The 17,866-nt window shown below is 47.3% G+C and overlaps 2 protein-coding genes, 4 non-coding genes and 22 pseudogenes across 6 annotated transcripts; 4 read left to right on the forward strand and 24 right to left on the reverse strand.

Moving 5' to 3' along the window:
• Positions 1 to 93: 93 nt before the first annotated feature.
• Positions 94 to 212, reverse strand: LOC148105414 (5S ribosomal RNA; annotated as a pseudogene).
• Positions 213 to 602: 390 nt separating this feature from the next.
• Positions 603 to 721, reverse strand: LOC148105415 (5S ribosomal RNA; annotated as a pseudogene).
• Positions 722 to 1,111: 390 nt separating this feature from the next.
• Positions 1,112 to 1,230, reverse strand: LOC148105416 (5S ribosomal RNA; annotated as a pseudogene).
• A 390-nt stretch (positions 1,231 to 1,620) lies between these two features.
• LOC148105417 (5S ribosomal RNA) lies at positions 1,621 to 1,739 on the reverse strand (annotated as a pseudogene).
• Positions 1,740 to 2,129: 390 nt separating this feature from the next.
• Positions 2,130 to 2,248, reverse strand: LOC148105418 (5S ribosomal RNA; annotated as a pseudogene).
• A 390-nt stretch (positions 2,249 to 2,638) lies between these two features.
• LOC148105419 (5S ribosomal RNA) lies at positions 2,639 to 2,757 on the reverse strand (annotated as a pseudogene).
• Positions 2,758 to 3,147: 390 nt separating this feature from the next.
• LOC148105420 (5S ribosomal RNA) lies at positions 3,148 to 3,266 on the reverse strand (annotated as a pseudogene).
• Positions 3,267 to 3,656: 390 nt separating this feature from the next.
• Positions 3,657 to 3,775, reverse strand: LOC148105421 (5S ribosomal RNA; annotated as a pseudogene).
• A 390-nt stretch (positions 3,776 to 4,165) lies between these two features.
• On the reverse strand, positions 4,166 to 4,284 carry LOC148105422 (5S ribosomal RNA; annotated as a pseudogene).
• A 390-nt stretch (positions 4,285 to 4,674) lies between these two features.
• Positions 4,675 to 4,793, reverse strand: LOC148105423 (5S ribosomal RNA; annotated as a pseudogene).
• Positions 4,794 to 5,183: 390 nt separating this feature from the next.
• On the reverse strand, positions 5,184 to 5,302 carry LOC148105424 (5S ribosomal RNA; annotated as a pseudogene).
• A 389-nt stretch (positions 5,303 to 5,691) lies between these two features.
• LOC148105425 (5S ribosomal RNA) lies at positions 5,692 to 5,810 on the reverse strand (annotated as a pseudogene).
• A 390-nt stretch (positions 5,811 to 6,200) lies between these two features.
• Positions 6,201 to 6,353, reverse strand: LOC148105426 (5S ribosomal RNA; annotated as a pseudogene).
• A 390-nt stretch (positions 6,354 to 6,743) lies between these two features.
• Positions 6,744 to 6,862, reverse strand: LOC148105427 (5S ribosomal RNA). The gene has a single exon (XR_015718683.1). It is a non-coding gene; the product is annotated as a 5S ribosomal RNA (ribosomal RNA).
• A 390-nt stretch (positions 6,863 to 7,252) lies between these two features.
• On the reverse strand, positions 7,253 to 7,361 carry LOC148105428 (5S ribosomal RNA; annotated as a pseudogene).
• Positions 7,362 to 7,750: 389 nt separating this feature from the next.
• LOC148105429 (5S ribosomal RNA) lies at positions 7,751 to 7,869 on the reverse strand. The gene has a single exon (XR_015718868.1). It is a non-coding gene; the product is annotated as a 5S ribosomal RNA (ribosomal RNA).
• Positions 7,870 to 8,259: 390 nt separating this feature from the next.
• On the reverse strand, positions 8,260 to 8,378 carry LOC148105430 (5S ribosomal RNA; annotated as a pseudogene).
• Positions 8,379 to 8,767: 389 nt separating this feature from the next.
• On the reverse strand, positions 8,768 to 8,886 carry LOC148105431 (5S ribosomal RNA; annotated as a pseudogene).
• Positions 8,887 to 9,270: 384 nt separating this feature from the next.
• On the reverse strand, positions 9,271 to 9,389 carry LOC148105432 (5S ribosomal RNA; annotated as a pseudogene).
• A 390-nt stretch (positions 9,390 to 9,779) lies between these two features.
• LOC148105433 (5S ribosomal RNA) lies at positions 9,780 to 9,898 on the reverse strand. The gene has a single exon (XR_015718869.1). It is a non-coding gene; the product is annotated as a 5S ribosomal RNA (ribosomal RNA).
• A 390-nt stretch (positions 9,899 to 10,288) lies between these two features.
• Positions 10,289 to 10,407, reverse strand: LOC148105434 (5S ribosomal RNA; annotated as a pseudogene).
• Positions 10,408 to 10,790: 383 nt separating this feature from the next.
• Positions 10,791 to 10,909, reverse strand: LOC148105435 (5S ribosomal RNA; annotated as a pseudogene).
• Positions 10,910 to 11,299: 390 nt separating this feature from the next.
• On the reverse strand, positions 11,300 to 11,418 carry LOC148105436 (5S ribosomal RNA; annotated as a pseudogene).
• Positions 11,419 to 13,175: 1,757 nt separating this feature from the next.
• Positions 13,176 to 13,294, forward strand: LOC148105437 (5S ribosomal RNA; annotated as a pseudogene).
• Positions 13,295 to 13,683: 389 nt separating this feature from the next.
• On the forward strand, positions 13,684 to 13,802 carry LOC148105438 (5S ribosomal RNA). Its single transcript, XR_015718870.1, has one exon. It is a non-coding gene; the product is annotated as a 5S ribosomal RNA (ribosomal RNA).
• Positions 13,803 to 14,195: 393 nt separating this feature from the next.
• Positions 14,196 to 14,314, forward strand: LOC148105439 (5S ribosomal RNA; annotated as a pseudogene).
• A 449-nt stretch (positions 14,315 to 14,763) lies between these two features.
• Positions 14,764 to 16,003, forward strand: LOC148105440 (uncharacterized). The gene is made up of 3 exons (XM_087838370.1): positions 14,764 to 15,116; positions 15,192 to 15,486; positions 15,578 to 16,003. The coding sequence occupies exons 1-3, from the start codon at positions 14,764 to 14,766 to the stop codon at positions 16,001 to 16,003; spliced, it is 1,074 nt and encodes a 357-aa protein (XP_087694496.1).
• A 283-nt stretch (positions 16,004 to 16,286) lies between these two features.
• Positions 16,287 to 17,664, reverse strand: LOC148105441 (uncharacterized; the record flags this gene model as incomplete). The annotated part of the gene is made up of 5 exons (XM_087838371.1): positions 16,287 to 16,319; positions 16,424 to 16,591; positions 16,691 to 17,062; positions 17,154 to 17,436; positions 17,522 to 17,664. Coding segments are annotated over 5 exons (999 nt in total), but the record flags the coding sequence as incomplete, so codon positions are not given.
• Positions 17,665 to 17,866: the final 202 nt, after the last annotated feature.

The following is a 17,866-nucleotide window of genomic DNA, read 5'->3' on the forward strand; positions in this document are numbered from 1 at the left end:
CGTTAATGTGCCCTCATTAATGGGCAGCTGCTTTGGGTCTTTTAATACACCCCTTCTCTTGATCAAAAGCAGTTCAATGACATGAAAATGAAAGGCTTACAGCACCAGGTATTCCCAGGCAGTCTCCCATCTATGTACGAACCAAGCCCAGCCCTGTTTAGCTTCCGAGATCAGACGAGGTCAGGCGTGCTCAGGGTGGTATGGCCGTAAGCTACTGCCCACAGCACAATGTGTCAATTTATGGAATCAAGTGATGAGGTGGCCAGTACCTGAAGTTACGAACACAATCCTATAACCCTACCTGCATGCTTGCCTAATACCCTAAGCCAAAGACTCAGTTTAGCATTTATCCAGCAGCACAGGCCCTGGATTTTTGAAGATGGCCTCAGGAACCAGCACAGGGCCTGGTGTGGTGTAGTTAGCCTCGGCCAGCAGCACTGGCCCCGGTGTGTTGTATGTGGCCTCAGCCAGCAGAATAAGACATTGGTGAAAACAGCCAAAAGCAATGTTGTTAATGTGCCCTCATTAATGGGCATCTGCTTTGGGTCTTTTAATACACCCCTTCTCTGGATCAAAAGCAGTTCAATGACATGAAAATGAAAGGCTTACAGCACCAGGTATTCCCAGGCAGTCTCCCATCCAAGTATTAACCAAGCCCAGCCCTGCTTAGCTTCCGAGATCAGACGAGGTCAGGCATGCTCAGGGGTGTATGGCCGTAAGCTGCTGCGCACAGCACAATGTGTCAATTTATGGAATCAAGTGATGAGGTGGCCAGTACCTGAAGTTACGAACACAATCCTATAACCCTACCTGCATGCTTGCCTAATACCCTAACCCAAAGACTCAGTTTAGAATTTATCCAGCAGCACGGGCCCTGGATTTTTTATGATGGCCTCAGGAACCAGCACAGGGCCTGGTGTGGTGTAGTTAGCCTCGGCCAGCAGCACTGGCCCTGGTGTGTTGTAGGTGGCCTCAGCCAGCAGAACAAGACATTGGTGAAAACAGCCAAAAGCAATGTCGTTAATGTGCCCTCATTAATGGGCAGCTGCTTTGGGTCTTTTAATACACCCCTTCTCTGGATCAAAAGCAGTTCAATGACATGAAAATGAAAGGCTTACAGCACCAGGTATTCCCAGGCAGTCTCCCATCCAAGTACTAACCAAGCCCAGCCCTGCTTAGCTTCCGAGATCAGACGAGGTCAGGCGTGCTCAGGGTGGTATGGCCGTAAGATCCTGCCCACAGCACAATGTGTCAATTTATGGAATCAAGTGATGAGGTTGCCAGTACCTGAAGTTACGAACACAATCCTATAACCCTACCTGCATGCTTGCCTAATACCCTAAGCCAAAGACTCAGTTTAGCATTTATCCAGCAGCACAGGCCCTGGATTTTTGAAGATGGCCTCAGGAACCAGCACAGGGCCTGGTGTGGTGTAGTTAGCCTCGGCCAGCAGCACTGGCCCTGGTGTGTTGTAGGTGGTCTCAGCCAGCAGAACAAGACATTGGTGAAAACAGCCAAAAGCAATGTCGTTAATGTGCCCTCATTAATGGGCAGCTGCTTTGGGTCTTTTAATACACCCCTTCTCTGGATCAAAAGCAGTTCAATGACATGAAAATGAAAGGCTTACAGCACCAGGTATTCCCAGGCAGTCTCCCATCCAAGTACTAACCAAGCCCAGCCCTGCTTAGCTTCCGAGATCAAGCTAGGTCAGGCGTGCTCAGGGTGGTATGGCCATAAGCTGCTGCCCACAGCACAATGTGTCAATTTATGGAATCAAGTGATGAGGTGGCCAGTACCTGAAGTTACGAACACAATCCTATAACCCTACCTGCATGCTTGCCTAATACCCTAAGCCAAAGACTCAGTTTAGCATTTATCCAGCAGCACAGGCCCTGGATTTTTGAAGATGGCCTCAGGAACCAGCACAGGGCCTGGTGTGGTGTAGTTAGCCTCGGCCAGCAGCACTGGCCCTGGTGTGTTGTAGGTGGCCTCAGCCAGCAGAACAAGACATTGGTGAAAACAGCCAAAAGCAATGTCGTTAATGTGCCCTCATTAATGGGCAGCTGCTTTGGGTCTTTTAATACACCCCTTCTCTGGTTCAAAAGCAGTTCAATGACATGAAAATGAAAGGCTTACAGTACCAGGTATTCCCAGGCAGTCTCCCATCCAAGTACTAACCAAGCCCAGCCCTGCTTAGCTTCCGAGATCAGACGAGGTCAGGCGTGCTCAGGGTGGTATGGCCGTAGGCTGCTGCCCACAGCACAATGTGTCAATTTATGGAATCAAGTGATGAGGTGGCCAGTACCTGAAGTTACGAACACAATCCTATAACCCTACCTGCATGCTTGCCTAATACCCTAAGCCAAAGACTCAGTTTAGCATTTACCCAGCAGCACAGGCCCTGGATTTTTGAAGATGGCCTCAGGAACCAGCACAGGGCCTGGTGTGGTGTAGTTAGCCTCGGCCAGCAGCACTGGCCCTGGTGTGTTGTAGGTGGCCTCAGCCAGCAGAACAAGACATTGGTGAAAACAGCCAAAAGCAATGTTGTTAATGTGCCCTCATTAATGGGCATCTGCTTTGGGTCTTTTAATACACCCCTTCTCTGGATCAAAAGCAGTTCAATGACATGAAAATGAAAGGCTTACAGCACCAGGTATTCCCAGGCAGTCTCCCATCCAAGCACTAACCAAGCCCAGCCCTGCTTAGCTTCCGAGATCAGACGAGGTCAGGCGTGCTCAGGGTGGTATGGCCGTAAGCTGCTGCCCACAGCACAATGTGTCAATTTATGGAATCAAGTGATGAGGTGGCCAGTACCTGAAGTTACGAACACAATCCTATAACCCTACCTGCATGCTTGCCTCATACCCTAAGCCAAAGACTCAGTTTAGCATTTATCCAGCAGCACAGGCCCTGGATTTTTGAAGATGGCCTCAGGAACCAGCACAGGGCCTGGTGTGGTGTAGTTAGCCTCGGCCAGGAGCACTGGCCCTGGTGTGTTGTAGGTGGCCTCAGCCAGCAGAACAAGACATTGGTGAAAACAGCCAAAAGCAATGTTGTTAATGGGCCCTCATTAATGGGCATCTGCTTTGGGTCTTTTAATACACCCCTTCTCTGGATCAAAAGCAGTTCAATGACATGAAAATGAAAGGCTTACAGCACCAGGTATTCCCAGGCAGTCTCCCATCCAAGTACTAACCAAGCCCAGCCCTGCTTAGCTTCCGAGATCAAACGAGGTCAGGCGTGCTAAGGGTGGTATGGCCGTAAGATCCTGCCCACAGCACAATGTGTCAATTTATGGAATCAAGTGATGAGGTGGCCAGTACCTGAAGTTACGAACACAATCCTATAACCCTACCTGCATGCTTGCCTAATACCCTAAGCCAAATACTCAGTTTAGCATTTATCCAGCAGCACAGGCCCTGGATTTTTGAAGATGGCCTCGAGAACCAGCACAGGGCCTGGTGTGGTGTAGTTAGCCTCGGCCAGCAGCACTGGCCCTGGTGTGTTGTAGGTGGCCTCAGCCAGCAGAACAAGACATTGGTGAAAACAGCCAAAAGCAATGTCGTTAATGTGCCCTCATTAATGGGCAGCTGCTTTGGGTCTTTTAATACACCCCTTCTCTGGATCAAAAGCAGTTCAATGACATGAAAATGAAAGGCTTACAGCACCAGGTATTCCCAGGCAGTCTCCCATCCAAGTACTAACCAAGCCCAGCCCTGCTTAGCTTCCGAGATCAAATGAGGTCAGGCGTGCTAAGGGTGGTATGGCCGTAAGATCCTGCCCACAGCACAATGTGTCAATTTATGGAATCAAGTGATGAGGTGGCCAGTACCTGAAGTTACGGACACAATCCTATAACCCTACCTGCATGCTTGCCTAATACCCTAAGCCAAAGACTCAGTTTAGCATTTATCCAGCAGCACAGGCCCTGGATTTTTGAAGATGGCCTCAGGAACCAGCACAGGGCCTGTTGTGGTGTAGTTAGCCTCGGCCAGCAGCACTGGCCCTGGTGTGTTGTAGGTGGCCTCAGCCAGCAGAATAAGACATTGGTGAAAACAGCCAAAAGCAATGTCGTTAATGTGCCCTCATTAATGGGCAGCTGCTTTGGGTCTTTTAATACACCCCTTCTCTGGTTCAAAAGCAGTTCAATGACATGAAAATGAAAGGCTTACAGCACCAGGTATTCCCAGGCAGTCTCCCATCCAAGTACTAACCAAGCCCAGCCCTGCTTATTTTCCGAGATCAGACGAGGTCAGGCGTGCTCAGGGTGGTATGGCCGTAGGCTGCTGCCCACAGCACAATGTGTCAATTTATGGAATCAAGTGATGAGGTGGCCAGTACCTGAAGTTACGAACACAATCCTATAACCCTACCTGCATGCTTGCCTAATACCCTAAGCCAAAGACTCAGTTTAGCATTTATTCAGCAGCACAGGCCCTGGATTTTTGAAGATGGCCTCAGGAACCAGCACAGGGCCTGGTGTGGTGTAGTTAGCCTCGGCCAGCAGCACTGGCCCTGGTGTGTTGTAGGTGGCCTCAGCCAGCAGAACAAGACATTGGTGAAAACAGCCAAAAGCAATGTCGTTAATGTGCCCTCATTAATGGGCAGCTGCTTTGGGTCTTTTAATACACCCCTTCTCTGGATCAAAAGCAGTTCAATGACATGAAAATGAAAGGCTTACAGCACCAGGTATTCCCAGGCAGTCTCCCATCCAAGTATTAACCAAGCCCAGCCCTGCTTAGCTTCCGAGATCAGACGAGGTCAGGCGCGCTCAGGGTGGTATGGCCGTAAGCTGCTGCCCAAAGCACAATGTGTCAATTTATGGAATCAAATGATGAGGTGGCCAGTACCTGAAGTTACGAACACAATCCTATAACCCTACCTGCATGCTTGCCTAATACCCTAACCCAAAGACTCAGTTTAGCATTTATCCAGCAGCACAGGACCTGGATTTTTGAAGATGGCCTTAGGAACCAGCACAGGGCCTGGTGTGGTGTAGTTAGCCTCGGCCAGCAGCACTGGCCCTGGTGTGTTGTAGGTGGCCTCAGCCAGCAGAACAAGACATTGGTGAAAACAGCCAAAAGCAATGTTGTTAATGTGCCCTCATTAATGGGCATCTGCTTTGGGTCTTTTAATACACCCCTTCTCTGGATCAAAAGCAGTTCAATGACATGAAAATGAAAGGCTTACAGCACCAGGTATTCCCAGGCAGTCTCCCATTCAAGTACTAACCAAGCCCAGCCCTGCTTAGCTTTAGAGATCAGACGAGGTCAGGAGTGCTCAGGGTGGTATGGCCGTAAGCTGCTGCCCACAGCACAATGTGTCAATTTATGGAATCAAGTGATGAGGTGGCCAGTACCTGAAGTTACGAACACAATCCTATAACCCTACCTGCATGCTTGCCTAATACCCTAAGCCAAAGACTCAGTTTAGCATTTATCCAGCAGCACAGGACCTGGAATTTGAAGATGGCCTCAGGAACCAGCACAGGGCCTGGTGTGGTGTAGTTAGCCTCGGCCAGCAGCACTGGCCCTGGTGTGTTGTAGGTGGCCTCAGCCAGCAGAACAAGACATTGGTGAAAACAGCCAAAAGCAATGTCGTTAATGTGCCCTCATTAATGGGCATCTGCTTTGGGTCTTTTAATACACCCCTTCTCTGGATCAAAAGCAGTTCAATGACATGAAAATGAAAGGCTTACAGCACCAGGTATTCCCAGGAAGTCTCCCATTCAAGTACTAACCAAGCCCAGCCCTGCTTAGCTTCCGAGATCAGACGAGGTCAGGCGTGCTCAGGGTGGTATGGCCGTAAGGTGCTGCCCAAAGCACAATGTGTCAATTTATGGAATCAAGTGATGAGGTGGCCAGTACCTGAAGTTACGAACACAATCCTATAACCCTACCTGCATGCTTGCCTAATAACCTAAGCCAAAGACTCAGTTTAGCATTTATCCAGCAGCACAGGCCCTGGATTTTTGAAGATGGTCTCAGGAACCAGCACAGGGCATGGTGTGGTGTAGTTAGCCTCGGCCAGCAGCACTGGCCCTGGTGTGTTGTAGGTGGCCTCAGCCAGCAGAACAAGACATTGGTGAAAACAGCCAAAAGCAATGTCGTTAATGTGCCCTCATTAATGGGAAGCTGCTTTGGGTCTTTTAATACACCCCTTCTCTGAATCAAAAGCAGTTCAATGACATGAAAATGAAAGGCTTACAGCACCAGGTATTCCCAGGCAGTGTCCCATCCAAGTACTAACCACGCCCCAGGCAGTCTCCCATCCAAGTACTAACCAAGCCCAGCCCTGCTTAGCTTACGAGATCAGACGAGGTCGGGAGTGCTCAGGGTGGTATGGCCATAAGCTGCTGCCTACAGCACAATGTGTCAATTTATGGAATCAAGTGATGAGGTGGCCAGTACCTGAAGTTACGAACACAATCCTATAACCCTACCTGCATGCTTGCCTCATACCCTAACCCAAAGACTCAGTTTAGCATTTATCCAGCAGCACAGGCCCTGGATTTTTGAAGATGGTCTCAGGAACCAACACAGGGCCTGGTGTGGTGTAGTTAGCCTCAGCCAGCAGCACTGGCCCTGGTGTGTTGTAGGTGGCCTCAGCCAGCAGAACAAGACATTGGTGAAAACAGCCAAAAGCAATGTCGTTAATGTGCCCTCATTAATGGGCAGCTGCTTTGGGTCTTTTAATACACCCCTTCTCTTGATCAAAAGCAGTTCAATGACATGAAAATGAAAGGCTTACAGCACCAGGTATTCCCAGGTAGTCTCCCATCCAAGTACTAACCAAGCCCAGCCCTGCTTAGCTTCCGAGATCAGACGAGGTCAGGCGTGCTCAGGGTGGTATGGCCGTAAGCTGCTGCCCACAGCACAATGTGTCAATTTATGGAATCAAGTGATGAGGTGGCCAGTACCTGAAGTTACGAACACAATCCTATAACCCTACCTGCATGCTTGCCTAATACCCTAAGCCAAAGACTCAGTTTAGCATTTATCCAGCAGCACAGGCCCTGGATTTTTGAAGATGGTCTCAGGAACAAGCACAGGGCCTGGTGTGGTGTAGTTAGCCTCGGCCAGCAGCACTGGCACTGGTGTGTTGTAGGTGGCCTCAGCCAGCAGAACAAGACATTGGTGAAAACAGCCAAAAGCAATGTCGTTAATGTGCCCTCATTAATGGGCAGCTGCTTTGGGTCTTTTAATACACCCCTTCTCTGGATCAAAAGCAGTTCAATGACATGAAAATGAAAGGCTTACAGCACCAGGTATTCCCAGGCAGTCTCCCATCCAAGTACTAACCAAGCCCAGCCCTGCTTAGCTTCCGAGATCAGGCGTGCTCAGGGTGGTATGGCCGTAAGCTGCTGCCCACAGCACAATGTGTAAATTTATGGAATCAAGTGATGAGGTGGCCAGTACCTGAAGTTACGAACACAATCCTATAACCCTACCTTCATGCTTGCCTAATACCCTAAGCCAAAGACTCAGTTTAGCATTTATCCAGCAGCAAAGGCCCTGGATTTTTGAAGATGGCCTCAGGAACCAGCACAGGGCCTGGTGTGGTGTAGTTAGCCTCGGCCAGCAGCACTGGCCCTGGTGTGTTGTAGGTGGTCTCAGCAGCAGAACAAGACATTGGTGAAAACAGCCAAAAGCAATGTCGTTAATGTGCCCTCATTAATGGGCAGCTGCTTTGGGTCTTTTAATACACCCCTTCTCTGGATCAAAAGCAGTTCAATGACATGAAAATGAAAGGCTTACAGCACCAGGTATTCCCAGGCAGTCTCCCATCCAAGTACTAACCAAGCCCAGCCCTGCTTAGCTTCCGAGATCAGACGAGGTCAGGCGTGCTCAGGGTGGTATGGCCGTAAGCTGCTGCCTACAGCACAATGTGTCAATTTATGGAATCAAGTGATGAGGTGGCCAGTACCTGAAGTTACGAACACAATCCTATAACCCTACCTTCATGCTTGCCTAATACCCTAACCCAAAGACTCAGTTTAGCATTTATCCAGCAGCACAGGCCCTGGATTTTTGAAGATGGCCTCAGGAACCAGCACAGGGCCTGGTGTGGTGTAGTTAGCCTCGGCCAGCAGCACTGGCCCTGGTGTGTTGTAGGTGGCCTCAGCCAGCAGAACAAGACATTGGTGAAAACAGCCAAAAGCAATGTCGTTAATGTGCCCTCATTAATGGGCAGCTGCTTTGGGTCTTTTAATACACCCCTTCTCTGGATCAAAAGCAGTTCAATGACATGAAAATGAAAGGCTTACAGCACCAGGTATTCCCAGTCAGTCTCCCATCCAAGTACTAACCAAGCCAAGCCCTGCTTAGCTTCCGAGATCAGACGAGGTCAGGCATGCTCAGGGTGGTATGGCTGTAAGCTGCTGGCCACAGCACAATGTGTCAATTTATGGAATCAAGTGATGAGGTGGCCAGTACCTGGAGTTACGAACACAATCCTATAACCCTACCTGCATGCTTGCCTCATACCCTAACCCAAAGACTCAGTTTAGCATTTATCCAGCAGCACAGGACCTGGATTTTTGAAGATGGCCTCAGAAACAAGCACAGGGCCTGGTTTTGTGTAGTTTACTCGGCCAGCAGCACTGGCCCTGGTGTGTTGTAGGTGGCCTCAGCCAGCAGAACAAGACATTGGTGAAAACAGCCAAAAGCAATGTCGTTAATGTGCCCTCATTAATGGGCAGGTGCTTTGGGTCTTTTAATACACCCCTTCTCTGAATCAAAAGCAGTTCAATGACATGGAAATGAAAGGCTTACAGCACCAGGTATTCCCAGGCAGTCTCCCATCCAAGTACTAACCAAGCCCAGCCCTGCTTAGCTTCCGATATCAGACGAGGTAAGGCGTGCTCAGGGTGGTATGGCCGTAAGGTGCTGCCCACAGCACAATGTGTCAATTTATGGAATCAAGTGATGAGGTGGCCAGTACCTGAAGTTACGAACACAATCCTATAACCCTACCTACATGCTTGCCTAATACCCTAAGCCAAAGACTCAGTTTAGCATTTATCCAGCAGCACAGGCCCTGGATTTTTGAAGATGGCCTCAGGAACCAGCACAGGGCCTGGTGTGGTGTAGTTAGCCTCGGCCAGCAGCACTGGCCCTGGTGTGTTGTAGGTGGCCTCAGCCAGCAGAACAAGACATTGGTGAAAACAGCCAAAAGCAATGTCGTTAATGTGCCCTCATTAATGGGCAGCTGCTTTGGGTCTTTTAATACACCCCTTCTCTGAATCAAAAGCAGTTCAATGACATGAAAGGCTTACAGCACCAGGTATTCCCAGGCAGTCTCCCATCCAAGTACTAACAGAGCCTAGCCCTGCTTAGCTTCCGAGATCAGACGAGGTCAGGCGTGCTCAGGGTGGTATGGCCGTAAGCTGCTGCCCACAGCACAATGTGTCAATTTATGGAATCAAGTGATGAGGTGGCCAGTACCTGAAGTTACGAACACAATCCTATAACCCTACCTGCATGCTTGCCTAATACCCTAAGCCAAAGACTCAGTTTAGCATTTATCCAGCAGCACAGGCCCTGGATTTTTGAAGATGGCCTCAGGAACCAGCACAGGGCCTGGTGTGGTGTAGTTAGCCTCGGCCAGCAGCACTGGCCCTGGTGTGTTGTAGGTGGCCTCAGCCAGCAGAACAAGACATTGGTGAAAAAAGCCAAAAGCAATGTTGTTAATGTGCCCTCATTAATGGGCATCTGCTTTGGGTCTTTTAATACACCCCTTCTCTGGATCAAAAGCAGTTCAATGACATGAAAATGAAAGGCTTACAGCACCAGGTATTCCCAGGCAGTCTCCCATCCAAGTACTAACCAAGCCCAGCCCTGCTTAGCTTCCGAGATCAGACGAGGTCAGGCGTGCTCAGGGTGGTATGGCCGTAAGCTGCTACCCACAGCACAATGTGTCAATTTATGGAATCAAGTGATGAGGTGGCCAGTACCTGAAGTTACGAACACAATCCTATAACCCTACCTGCATGCTTGCCTAATACCCTAAGCCAAAGACTCAGTTTAGCATTTATCCAGCAGCACAGGCCCTGGATTTTTGAAGATGGCCTCAGGAACCAGCACAGGGCCTGGTGTGGTGTAGTTAGCCTCGGCCAGCAGCACTGGCCCTGGTGTGTTGTAGGTGGCCTCAGCCAGCAGAACAAGACATTGGTGAAAACAGCCAAAAGCAATGTTGTTAATGTGCCCTCATTAATGGGCAGCTGCTTTGGGTCTTTTAATACACCCCTTCTCTGGATCAAAAGCAGTTCAATGACAAGAAAATGAAAGGCTTACAGCACCAGGTATTACCAGGCAGTCTCCCATCCAAGTACCAACCAAACCAAGCCCTGCTTAGCTTCCGAGATCAGACGAGGTCAGGCGTGCTCAGGGTGGTATGGCCGTAAGCGGCTGCCCACAGCACAATGTGTCAATTTATGGAATCAAGTGATGAGGTGGCCATTACCTGAAGTTACGAAGAATATCCTATAACCCTACCTGCATGCTTGCCTAATACCCTAACCCAAAGACTCAGTTTAGCATTTATCCAGGAGCACAGGACCTTGAATTTGAAGATGGCCTCAGGAACCAGCACAGGGCCTGGTGTGGTGTAGTTAACCTCGGCCAGCAGCACTGGCCCTGGTGTGTTGTATGTGGCCTCAGCCAGCAGAACAAGACATTGGTGAAAACAGCCAAAAGCAATGTTGTTAATGTGCCCTCATTAATGGGCAGGTGCTTTGGGTCTTTTAATACACCCCTTCTCTGGATCAAAAGTAGTTCAATGACATGAAAGGTTTACAGCACCAGATATTCCCAGGCAGTCTCCCATCCAAGTACTAACCAAGCCCAGCCCTGCTTAACTTCCGAGATCAGACGAGGTCAGGAGTGCTCAGGGTGGTATGGCCGTAAGCTGATGCCCACAGCACAATGTGTCAATTTATGGAATCAAGTGATGAGGTTGCCAGTACCTGAAGTTACGAACACAATCCTATAACCTTACCTGCATGCTTGCCTCATACCCTAAGCCAAAGACTCAGTTTAGCATTTATCCAGCAGCACAGGCCCTGGATTTTTGAAGATGGCCTCAGGAACCAGCACAGGGCCTGGTGTGGTGTAGTTAGCCTTGGCCAGCAGCACTGGCCCTGGTGTGTTGTAGGTGGCCTCAGCCAGCAGAACAAGACATTGGTGAAAACAGCCAAAAGCAATGTCGTTAATGTGCCCTCATTAATGGGCAGCTGCTTTGGGTCTTTTAATACACCCCTTCTCTGGATCAAAAGCAGTTCAATGACATGAAAATGAAAGGCTTACAGCACCAGGTATTCCCAGGTAGTCTCCCATCCAAGTACTAACCAAGCCCAGCCCTGCTTAGCTTCCGAGATCAGACGAGGTCAGGCGTGCTCGGGGTGGTATGGCCGTAAGCTGCTGCCCACGGCACAATATGTCAATTTATGGAATCAAGTGATGAGGTGGCCAGTACCTGAAGTTACGAACACAATCCTATAACCCTACCTGCATGTTTGCCTAATACCCTAAGCAAAAGACTCAGTTTAGCATTTATCCAGCAGCACAGGCCCTGGATTTTTGAAGATGGCCTCAGGAACCAGCACAGGGCCTGGTGTGGTGTAGTTAGCCTCGGCCAGCAGCACTGGCCCTGGTGTGTTGTAGGTGGCCTGAGCCAGCAGAACAAGTCATTGGTGAAAACAGCCAAAAGCAATGTCGTTAATGTGCCCTCATTAATGGGCAGCTGCTTTGGGTCTTTTAATACACCCCTTCTCTGGATCAAAAGCAGTTCAATGACATGAAAATGAAAGGCTTTGATTGGTGGATTCAACTTGAGCAGATCCAGGCTTTTTGACTCTCATAGATACAGTTGAAAATATAAAGCTGAAAAAAAACCCTGAAGAAGCCGATGTCAGTTTTTGAAAAAGTTTTTGAATTTCTCATAACTTTACAGAAGTGTGTGTGTTTGTGTGTGCTTTGTGACTCAATTTTTATTCGTTGGTGACCAGCATCCATTAGTGATTTCAACTTGACCAGATTCAGACTTATTGACTGGCACAGAAACTTACAGGACACTTCATGCTCTGTTTGTCTCTGTGTGCCCTTGTGTGTATGTGTTTCTATGTCTGTGTATATGCTTGCATCTATTTTTGTACGCATTGTTTTCTGAACATGGGTTATGTGTCTGTGTGTGTTCCTATTTGTAAACATTGCTAGGCATGTCATTTTTGCCTTAGCTTTGTGTATCTGCCGGCAGTTCCTTTGTGACTTTTCTAATGTTTCTGCCTTAGCAGAAACATTAGCTAGAACTTCAGCTTTTTGAAGCTGGCCGTTTTGCATTTCCAATATTTCTGCTAAAGTTATTACTTTTCTGCTGAATTATACTATTTCAGTTCCTGTTTTGCATTTCGACTACGTGTTACTATTATACTACTGTATATTAAGTTGTACTCTTACAACATTTTTCAAAGTTTTTAGGTTTGTGCTACATATTAACATTTCTGCTGTATTACAACACTTTTGCCATGTTGTACTATTTCTGCCAAGTTACTATGTTTCTGCTGAGTTACAACATTTCTGCTATATTCCCCTTTTCATATAGGATTTTTGCAAACACTTTATGTTTCTTCTTAAGTTTCTTCAAAGTTATTATATTTTTGCTCAGTTGTTATTCATCTACAAAGTTATTACAATTTCAACAACTTTTCAGATACTGACTTCAGCTTCTTCAGCTATTTTCAGCTTTTTAAGCAGTTTTCAGCAGAAAGCTTCAGCTTTAAAGCATCCACACAGCATTTTCGCAGGAAATGCAAATTTTTCTAGTTTACACTGTAACTCACACGTTCAATTATTTAAATTTGATAAACACACTTTAGAGAAAAAACAAAACTTTATTCTATTTTCATCATTTCCCGTATTTCCCGTCCCATTTCCCGTCTTCATTAATATGAAAATCACTGTTAGGGGCTAACTACACCACACCAGGCCCTGTGCTGGTTCCTGAGGCCATCTTCAAAAATCCAGGGCCTGTGCTGCTGGATAAATGCTAAACTGAGTCTTTGGGTTAGGGTATTAGGCAAGCATGCAGGTAGGGTTATAGGATTGTGTTCGTAACTTCAGGTACTGGCCACCTCATCACTTGATTCCATAAATTGACACATTGTGCTGTGGGCAACAACTTGCGGCCATACCACCCTGAGCATGCCTGACCTCGTCTAATCTCGGAAGCTAAGCAGGGCTGGGCTTGGTTAGTACTTGAATGGGAGACTCCCTGGGAATACCTGGTGCTGTAAGCCTTTCATTTTCATGTCATTGAACTGCTTTTGATCCAGAGAAGGGGTGTATTAAAAGACCCAAAGCAGCTGCCCATTAATGAGGGCACATTAACAACATTGCTTTTGGCTGTTTTCACCAATGTCTTGTTCTGCTGGCTGAGGCCACCTATTAAACACCAGGGCCAGTGCTGCTGGCCGAGGCTAACTACACCACACCAGGCCCTGTGCTGGTTCCTGAGGCCATCTTCAAATTCCAGGTCCTGTGCTGCTGGATAAATGCTAAACTGAGTCTTTGGCTTAGGGTATTAGGCAAGCATGCAGGTACGGTTATAGGATTGTGTTCGTAACTTCAGGTACTGGCCACCTCATCACTTGATTCCATAAATTGACACATTGTGCTGTGGGCAGCAGCTTACGGCCATACCACCCTGAGCACGCCTGACCTCGTCTGATCTCGGAAGCTAAGCAGGGCTGGGCTTGGTTAGTACTTGGATGGGAGACTGCCTGGGAATACCTGGTGCTGTAAGCCTTTCATTTTCATGTCATTGAACTGCTTTTGATCCAGAGAAGGGGTGTATTAAAAGACCCAAAGCAGATGCCCATTAATGAGGGCACATTAACAACATTGCTTTTGGCTTTTTTCACCAATGTCTTGTTCTGCTGGCTGAGGCCACCTACAACACACCAGGGCCAGTGCTGCTGGCCGAGGCTAACTACACCACACCAGGCCCTGTGCTGGTTCCTGAGGCCATCTTCAAAAATCCAGGGCCTGTGCTGCTGGATAAATGCTAAACTGAGTCTTTGGCTTAGGGTATTAGGCAAGCATGCAGGTAGGGTTATAGGATTGTGTTCGTAACTTCAGGTACTGGCCACCTCATTGCTTGATTCCATAAATTGACACATTGTGCTGTGGGCAGTAGTAGCTTACAGCCATACCACCCTGAGCACTCCTGACCTCGTCTAATCTCGGAAGCTAAGCAGGGCTGGGCTTGGTTAGTACTTGGATGGGAGACTGCCTGGGAATACCTGGTGCTGTAAGTCTTTCTTTTTCATGTCATTGAACTGCTTTTGATCCAGAGAAGGGGTGTATTACAGTTTTTTCTAATGGCTTTAACCCTAACTGTGATTCCTATAGCACAATTCCTAAAACTATTAATACTTATAGCAAAACCACTCACTGAGTTTGCAAAACTAAAAGCACAAACACTTCTTTGCACTCAGTTTGCAATTTTGTAACACACACTTTGCAAGTGTGTAGGCACAATTCACTGCACAACACTCTTTTTGCAGAACTTTAAACACAACTCACTGCTTACACTCAATTACCAAGTTTCCAACACACTCCTAGCAAAATTATACACATGTATGGCTATCATTAACACTATTTTGCCAACTGTCTGGCACACTTTCACATGTAAAAACTGTTTTAGATAATTAGTCCACTTTGCAATCAGCCTAAGCACTATAAACAGGCCACAGGTAAGCTGTCTATGTGGAGTACAATGGAAGGAGCAGTAAGGGTGAGAAGAGTGAGAATCAGAGGAGGCCGAGGGAGAGGACGTGGAGGTGAAGAAGTTGGAGGAAGAGGACGTGTAGGTGAAGAAGCAAGAGGGTTAGAGGAAGTTAGAGGAAGAGGACAAGGAGGAGCAAGAAGAGGACGAGGAGGGGAAAGAGGAAGGGTAAGAAGAGTAAGAAACAGAATAACTGATGACATCAGAGCTACAATAGTGGACCATGTCATCAACCATGGGATGACCCTGAGGGAAGCTGGCCAACGGGTTCAGCCTAAACTGAGCCGCTACACTGTGGCAAGCATCATTAGGACATTTCGAAATGAGAATCGGTAAGTACTTTGTAGCACTGCCATGCTCTGATGAGAAACACAACATGCAAAAATACTGAAACTGTTACTTTACAGAATTGCTAGACGTCCAGATGTTGGGGGCAGAGGCAGAATGTTCACTCCAGAGCAAGAGACCCATATAGTGAACATGGTGATTGCCAATAATGCAATAAGATTGCGCGAAATACAGCAGCGCATAATTGATAATGATATGATAATTGACACCATCTTTCAAAATATACACAGTGCAAGCATTTCTGCACTAAGTCGTGTACTTGCACGCCACAGAATAAGAATGAAGAAAATTTACAGAGTTCCTTTCGAGAGAAACACAGAACGTGTAAAGCAACTGCGATATGACTATGTGCAGGTAAGCTAGTGTCATTGGTTCTGAATTTGGAAGTGCATACTGTAGTGCTGTGCATGGGCCTGATGTGTTGCATTTGTTTTGTCTTGTCCAGAGAGTGATGGAACTAGAAGCAGATGCAACAGGACATGAGCTACTTTTTGTAGATGAGGCCGGTTTTAACCTCAGTAAAACCAGGAGACGTGGCAGGAACATTATTGGACACCGTGCCATCATCAATGTCCCAGGACAACGTGGTGGTAACATAACCATGTGTGCAGCTATAAGCCAAAATGGTGTTGGTCACCATCATGCAACCATAGGCCCATACAACACTGCACACATTATTGCATTCCTGGACACCTTGCATGACATGCTCACTGTTCAGAGACCAGAGCAGACCCGATATGTCATCATATGGGACAATGTTAGTTTCCATAGGACTGCTTTGGTCCGCAACTGGTTTACAGACCACCCATCCTTCATGGCACTCAACCTCCCTCCATACTCTCCATTCTTACAGTTTTTTCTGATTGCTTAAGCACATTTTTTGTAACTATTGGCTATTTTTGCAAAACTCTACACACAAATAAGAAAACCTGTCACCCAATTATCAAAACATTGTAGTTCTCTTGCAAAAGCGAACACAGCTAGATTAACTCTTCACACCTTCGTAAAAATGGTGTTTTCGTATCAAACAGTACACACAAGCCATCATCTACTAAGCACACAATGCGCCAACTGCACACTGATGGTATGAATACAAAACACATCTGGCTTTTGCTTTCTCTGTGTACAGATGTCAATTCGAGGTCACACTTTTGTCATAGTGTCATGTAAACATACAAGGATCCAAACTTCAAGTATTGGTGTTTATTCACACTCATCAAAACCAAGACAAAGTCAGAACACAAAATAGGAATTTCACAAAAAAAAGGGAAAAAAAAGACAATGAGCCTACATCATGTCGTCTTTCTGGGTCCGGCCACAAAATTTCATCGACATCGCATGCGATATCCTCCAGTCCAAGGCACCGGGGAAAATATCTCCTTGAATGCCGTATCCAGGCCTGACATGATGCCTGGTCAATATCTCCACATGCCTCCTCCATTGCCTGTAAAAGGGCTACCTGTTGATGAGGATGACGGTTGTACACTTTCCAGCGCCAGGCAGAGAAGAACTCCTCGATGGGATTTAAGAATGGAGAGTATGGAGGGAGGTTGAGTGCCATGAAGGATGGGTGGTCTGTAAACCAGTTGCGGACCAAAGCAGCCCTATGGAAACTAACATTGTCCCATATGATGACATATCGGGTCTGCTCTGGTCTCTGAACAGTGAGCATGTCATGCAAGGTGTCCAGGAATGCAATAATGTGTGCAGTGTTGTATGGGCCTATGGTTGCATGATGGTGAACAACACCATTTTGGCTTATAGCTGCACACATGGTTATGTTACCACCACGTTGTCCTGGGACATTGATGATGGCACGGTGTCCAATTATGTTCCTGCCACGTCTCCTGGTTTTACTGAGGTTAAAACCAGCCTCATCTACAAAAAGTAGCTCATGTCCCGTTGCATCTGCATCTAGTTCCATCACTCTCTGGACAAGACAAAACAAATGCAACACATCAGGCCCATGCACAGCATTACAGTATGCACTTCCAAATTCAGAACCAATGACACTAGCTTACCTGCACATAGTCATATCGCAGTTGCTTTACACGTTCTGTGTTTCTCTCGAAAGGAACTCTGTAAATTTGCTTCATTCTTATTCTGTGGCGCGCAAGTACACGACTTAGTGTAGAAATGCTTGCACTGTGTATATTTTGAAAGATGGTGTCATTATCAATTATGCGCTGCTGTATTTCGCGCAGTCTTATTGCATTATTGGCAATCACCATGTTCACTATATGGGTCTCTTGCTCTGGAGTGAACATTCTGCCTCTGCCCCCAACATCTGGACGTCTAGCAATTCTGTAAAGTAACAATTTCAGTATTTTTGCATGTATGGTACTGTTGTGTTTCTCATTAGAGTATGGCAGTGCTACAAAGTACTTACCGATTCTCATTTCGAAATGTCCTAATGATGCTTGCCACAGTGTAGCGGCTCAGTTTAGGCTGAACCCGTTGGCCAGCTTCCCTCAGGGTCATCCCATGGTTGATGACATGGTCCACTATTGTAGCCCTGATGTCATCAGTTATTCTGTTTCTTACTCTTCTTACCCTTCCTCTCCCCCCTCCTCGTCCTCCTCTCCCCCCTTCTCATCCTCCTCTTGCTCCTCCTTGTCCTTGTCGTCCTCTTCATCCTACTTCTTCACCTCCACGTCCTCTTCCTCGGCCTCCTCTACTTCTCACTCTTCCTGCTCCCTCCATTGTACTCCACACACAGAGCTTACCTGTATTA

The sequence above is a fragment of the Neolamprologus brichardi genome, chromosome 3 (genome assembly GCF_056152115.1).
Source record: "Neolamprologus brichardi isolate AB-2024 chromosome 3, ASM5615211v1, whole genome shotgun sequence".
Lineage (NCBI taxonomy): Eukaryota > Metazoa > Chordata > Actinopteri > Cichliformes > Cichlidae > Neolamprologus > Neolamprologus brichardi.

Coding starts and splice junctions, on each gene's coding strand:
- LOC148105440 (XM_087838370.1), top strand. CDS start 14,764: ATGTGGAGTACAATGGAAGGAGCAGTAAGGGTGAGAAGAGTGAGAATC. Junction 15,117..15,191: donor ACATTTCGAAATGAGAATCG/GTAAGTACTTTG, acceptor GTTACTTTACAG/AATTGCTAGACGTCCAGATG. Junction 15,487..15,577: donor TGCGATATGACTATGTGCAG/GTAAGCTAGTGT, acceptor TGTCTTGTCCAG/AGAGTGATGGAACTAGAAGC.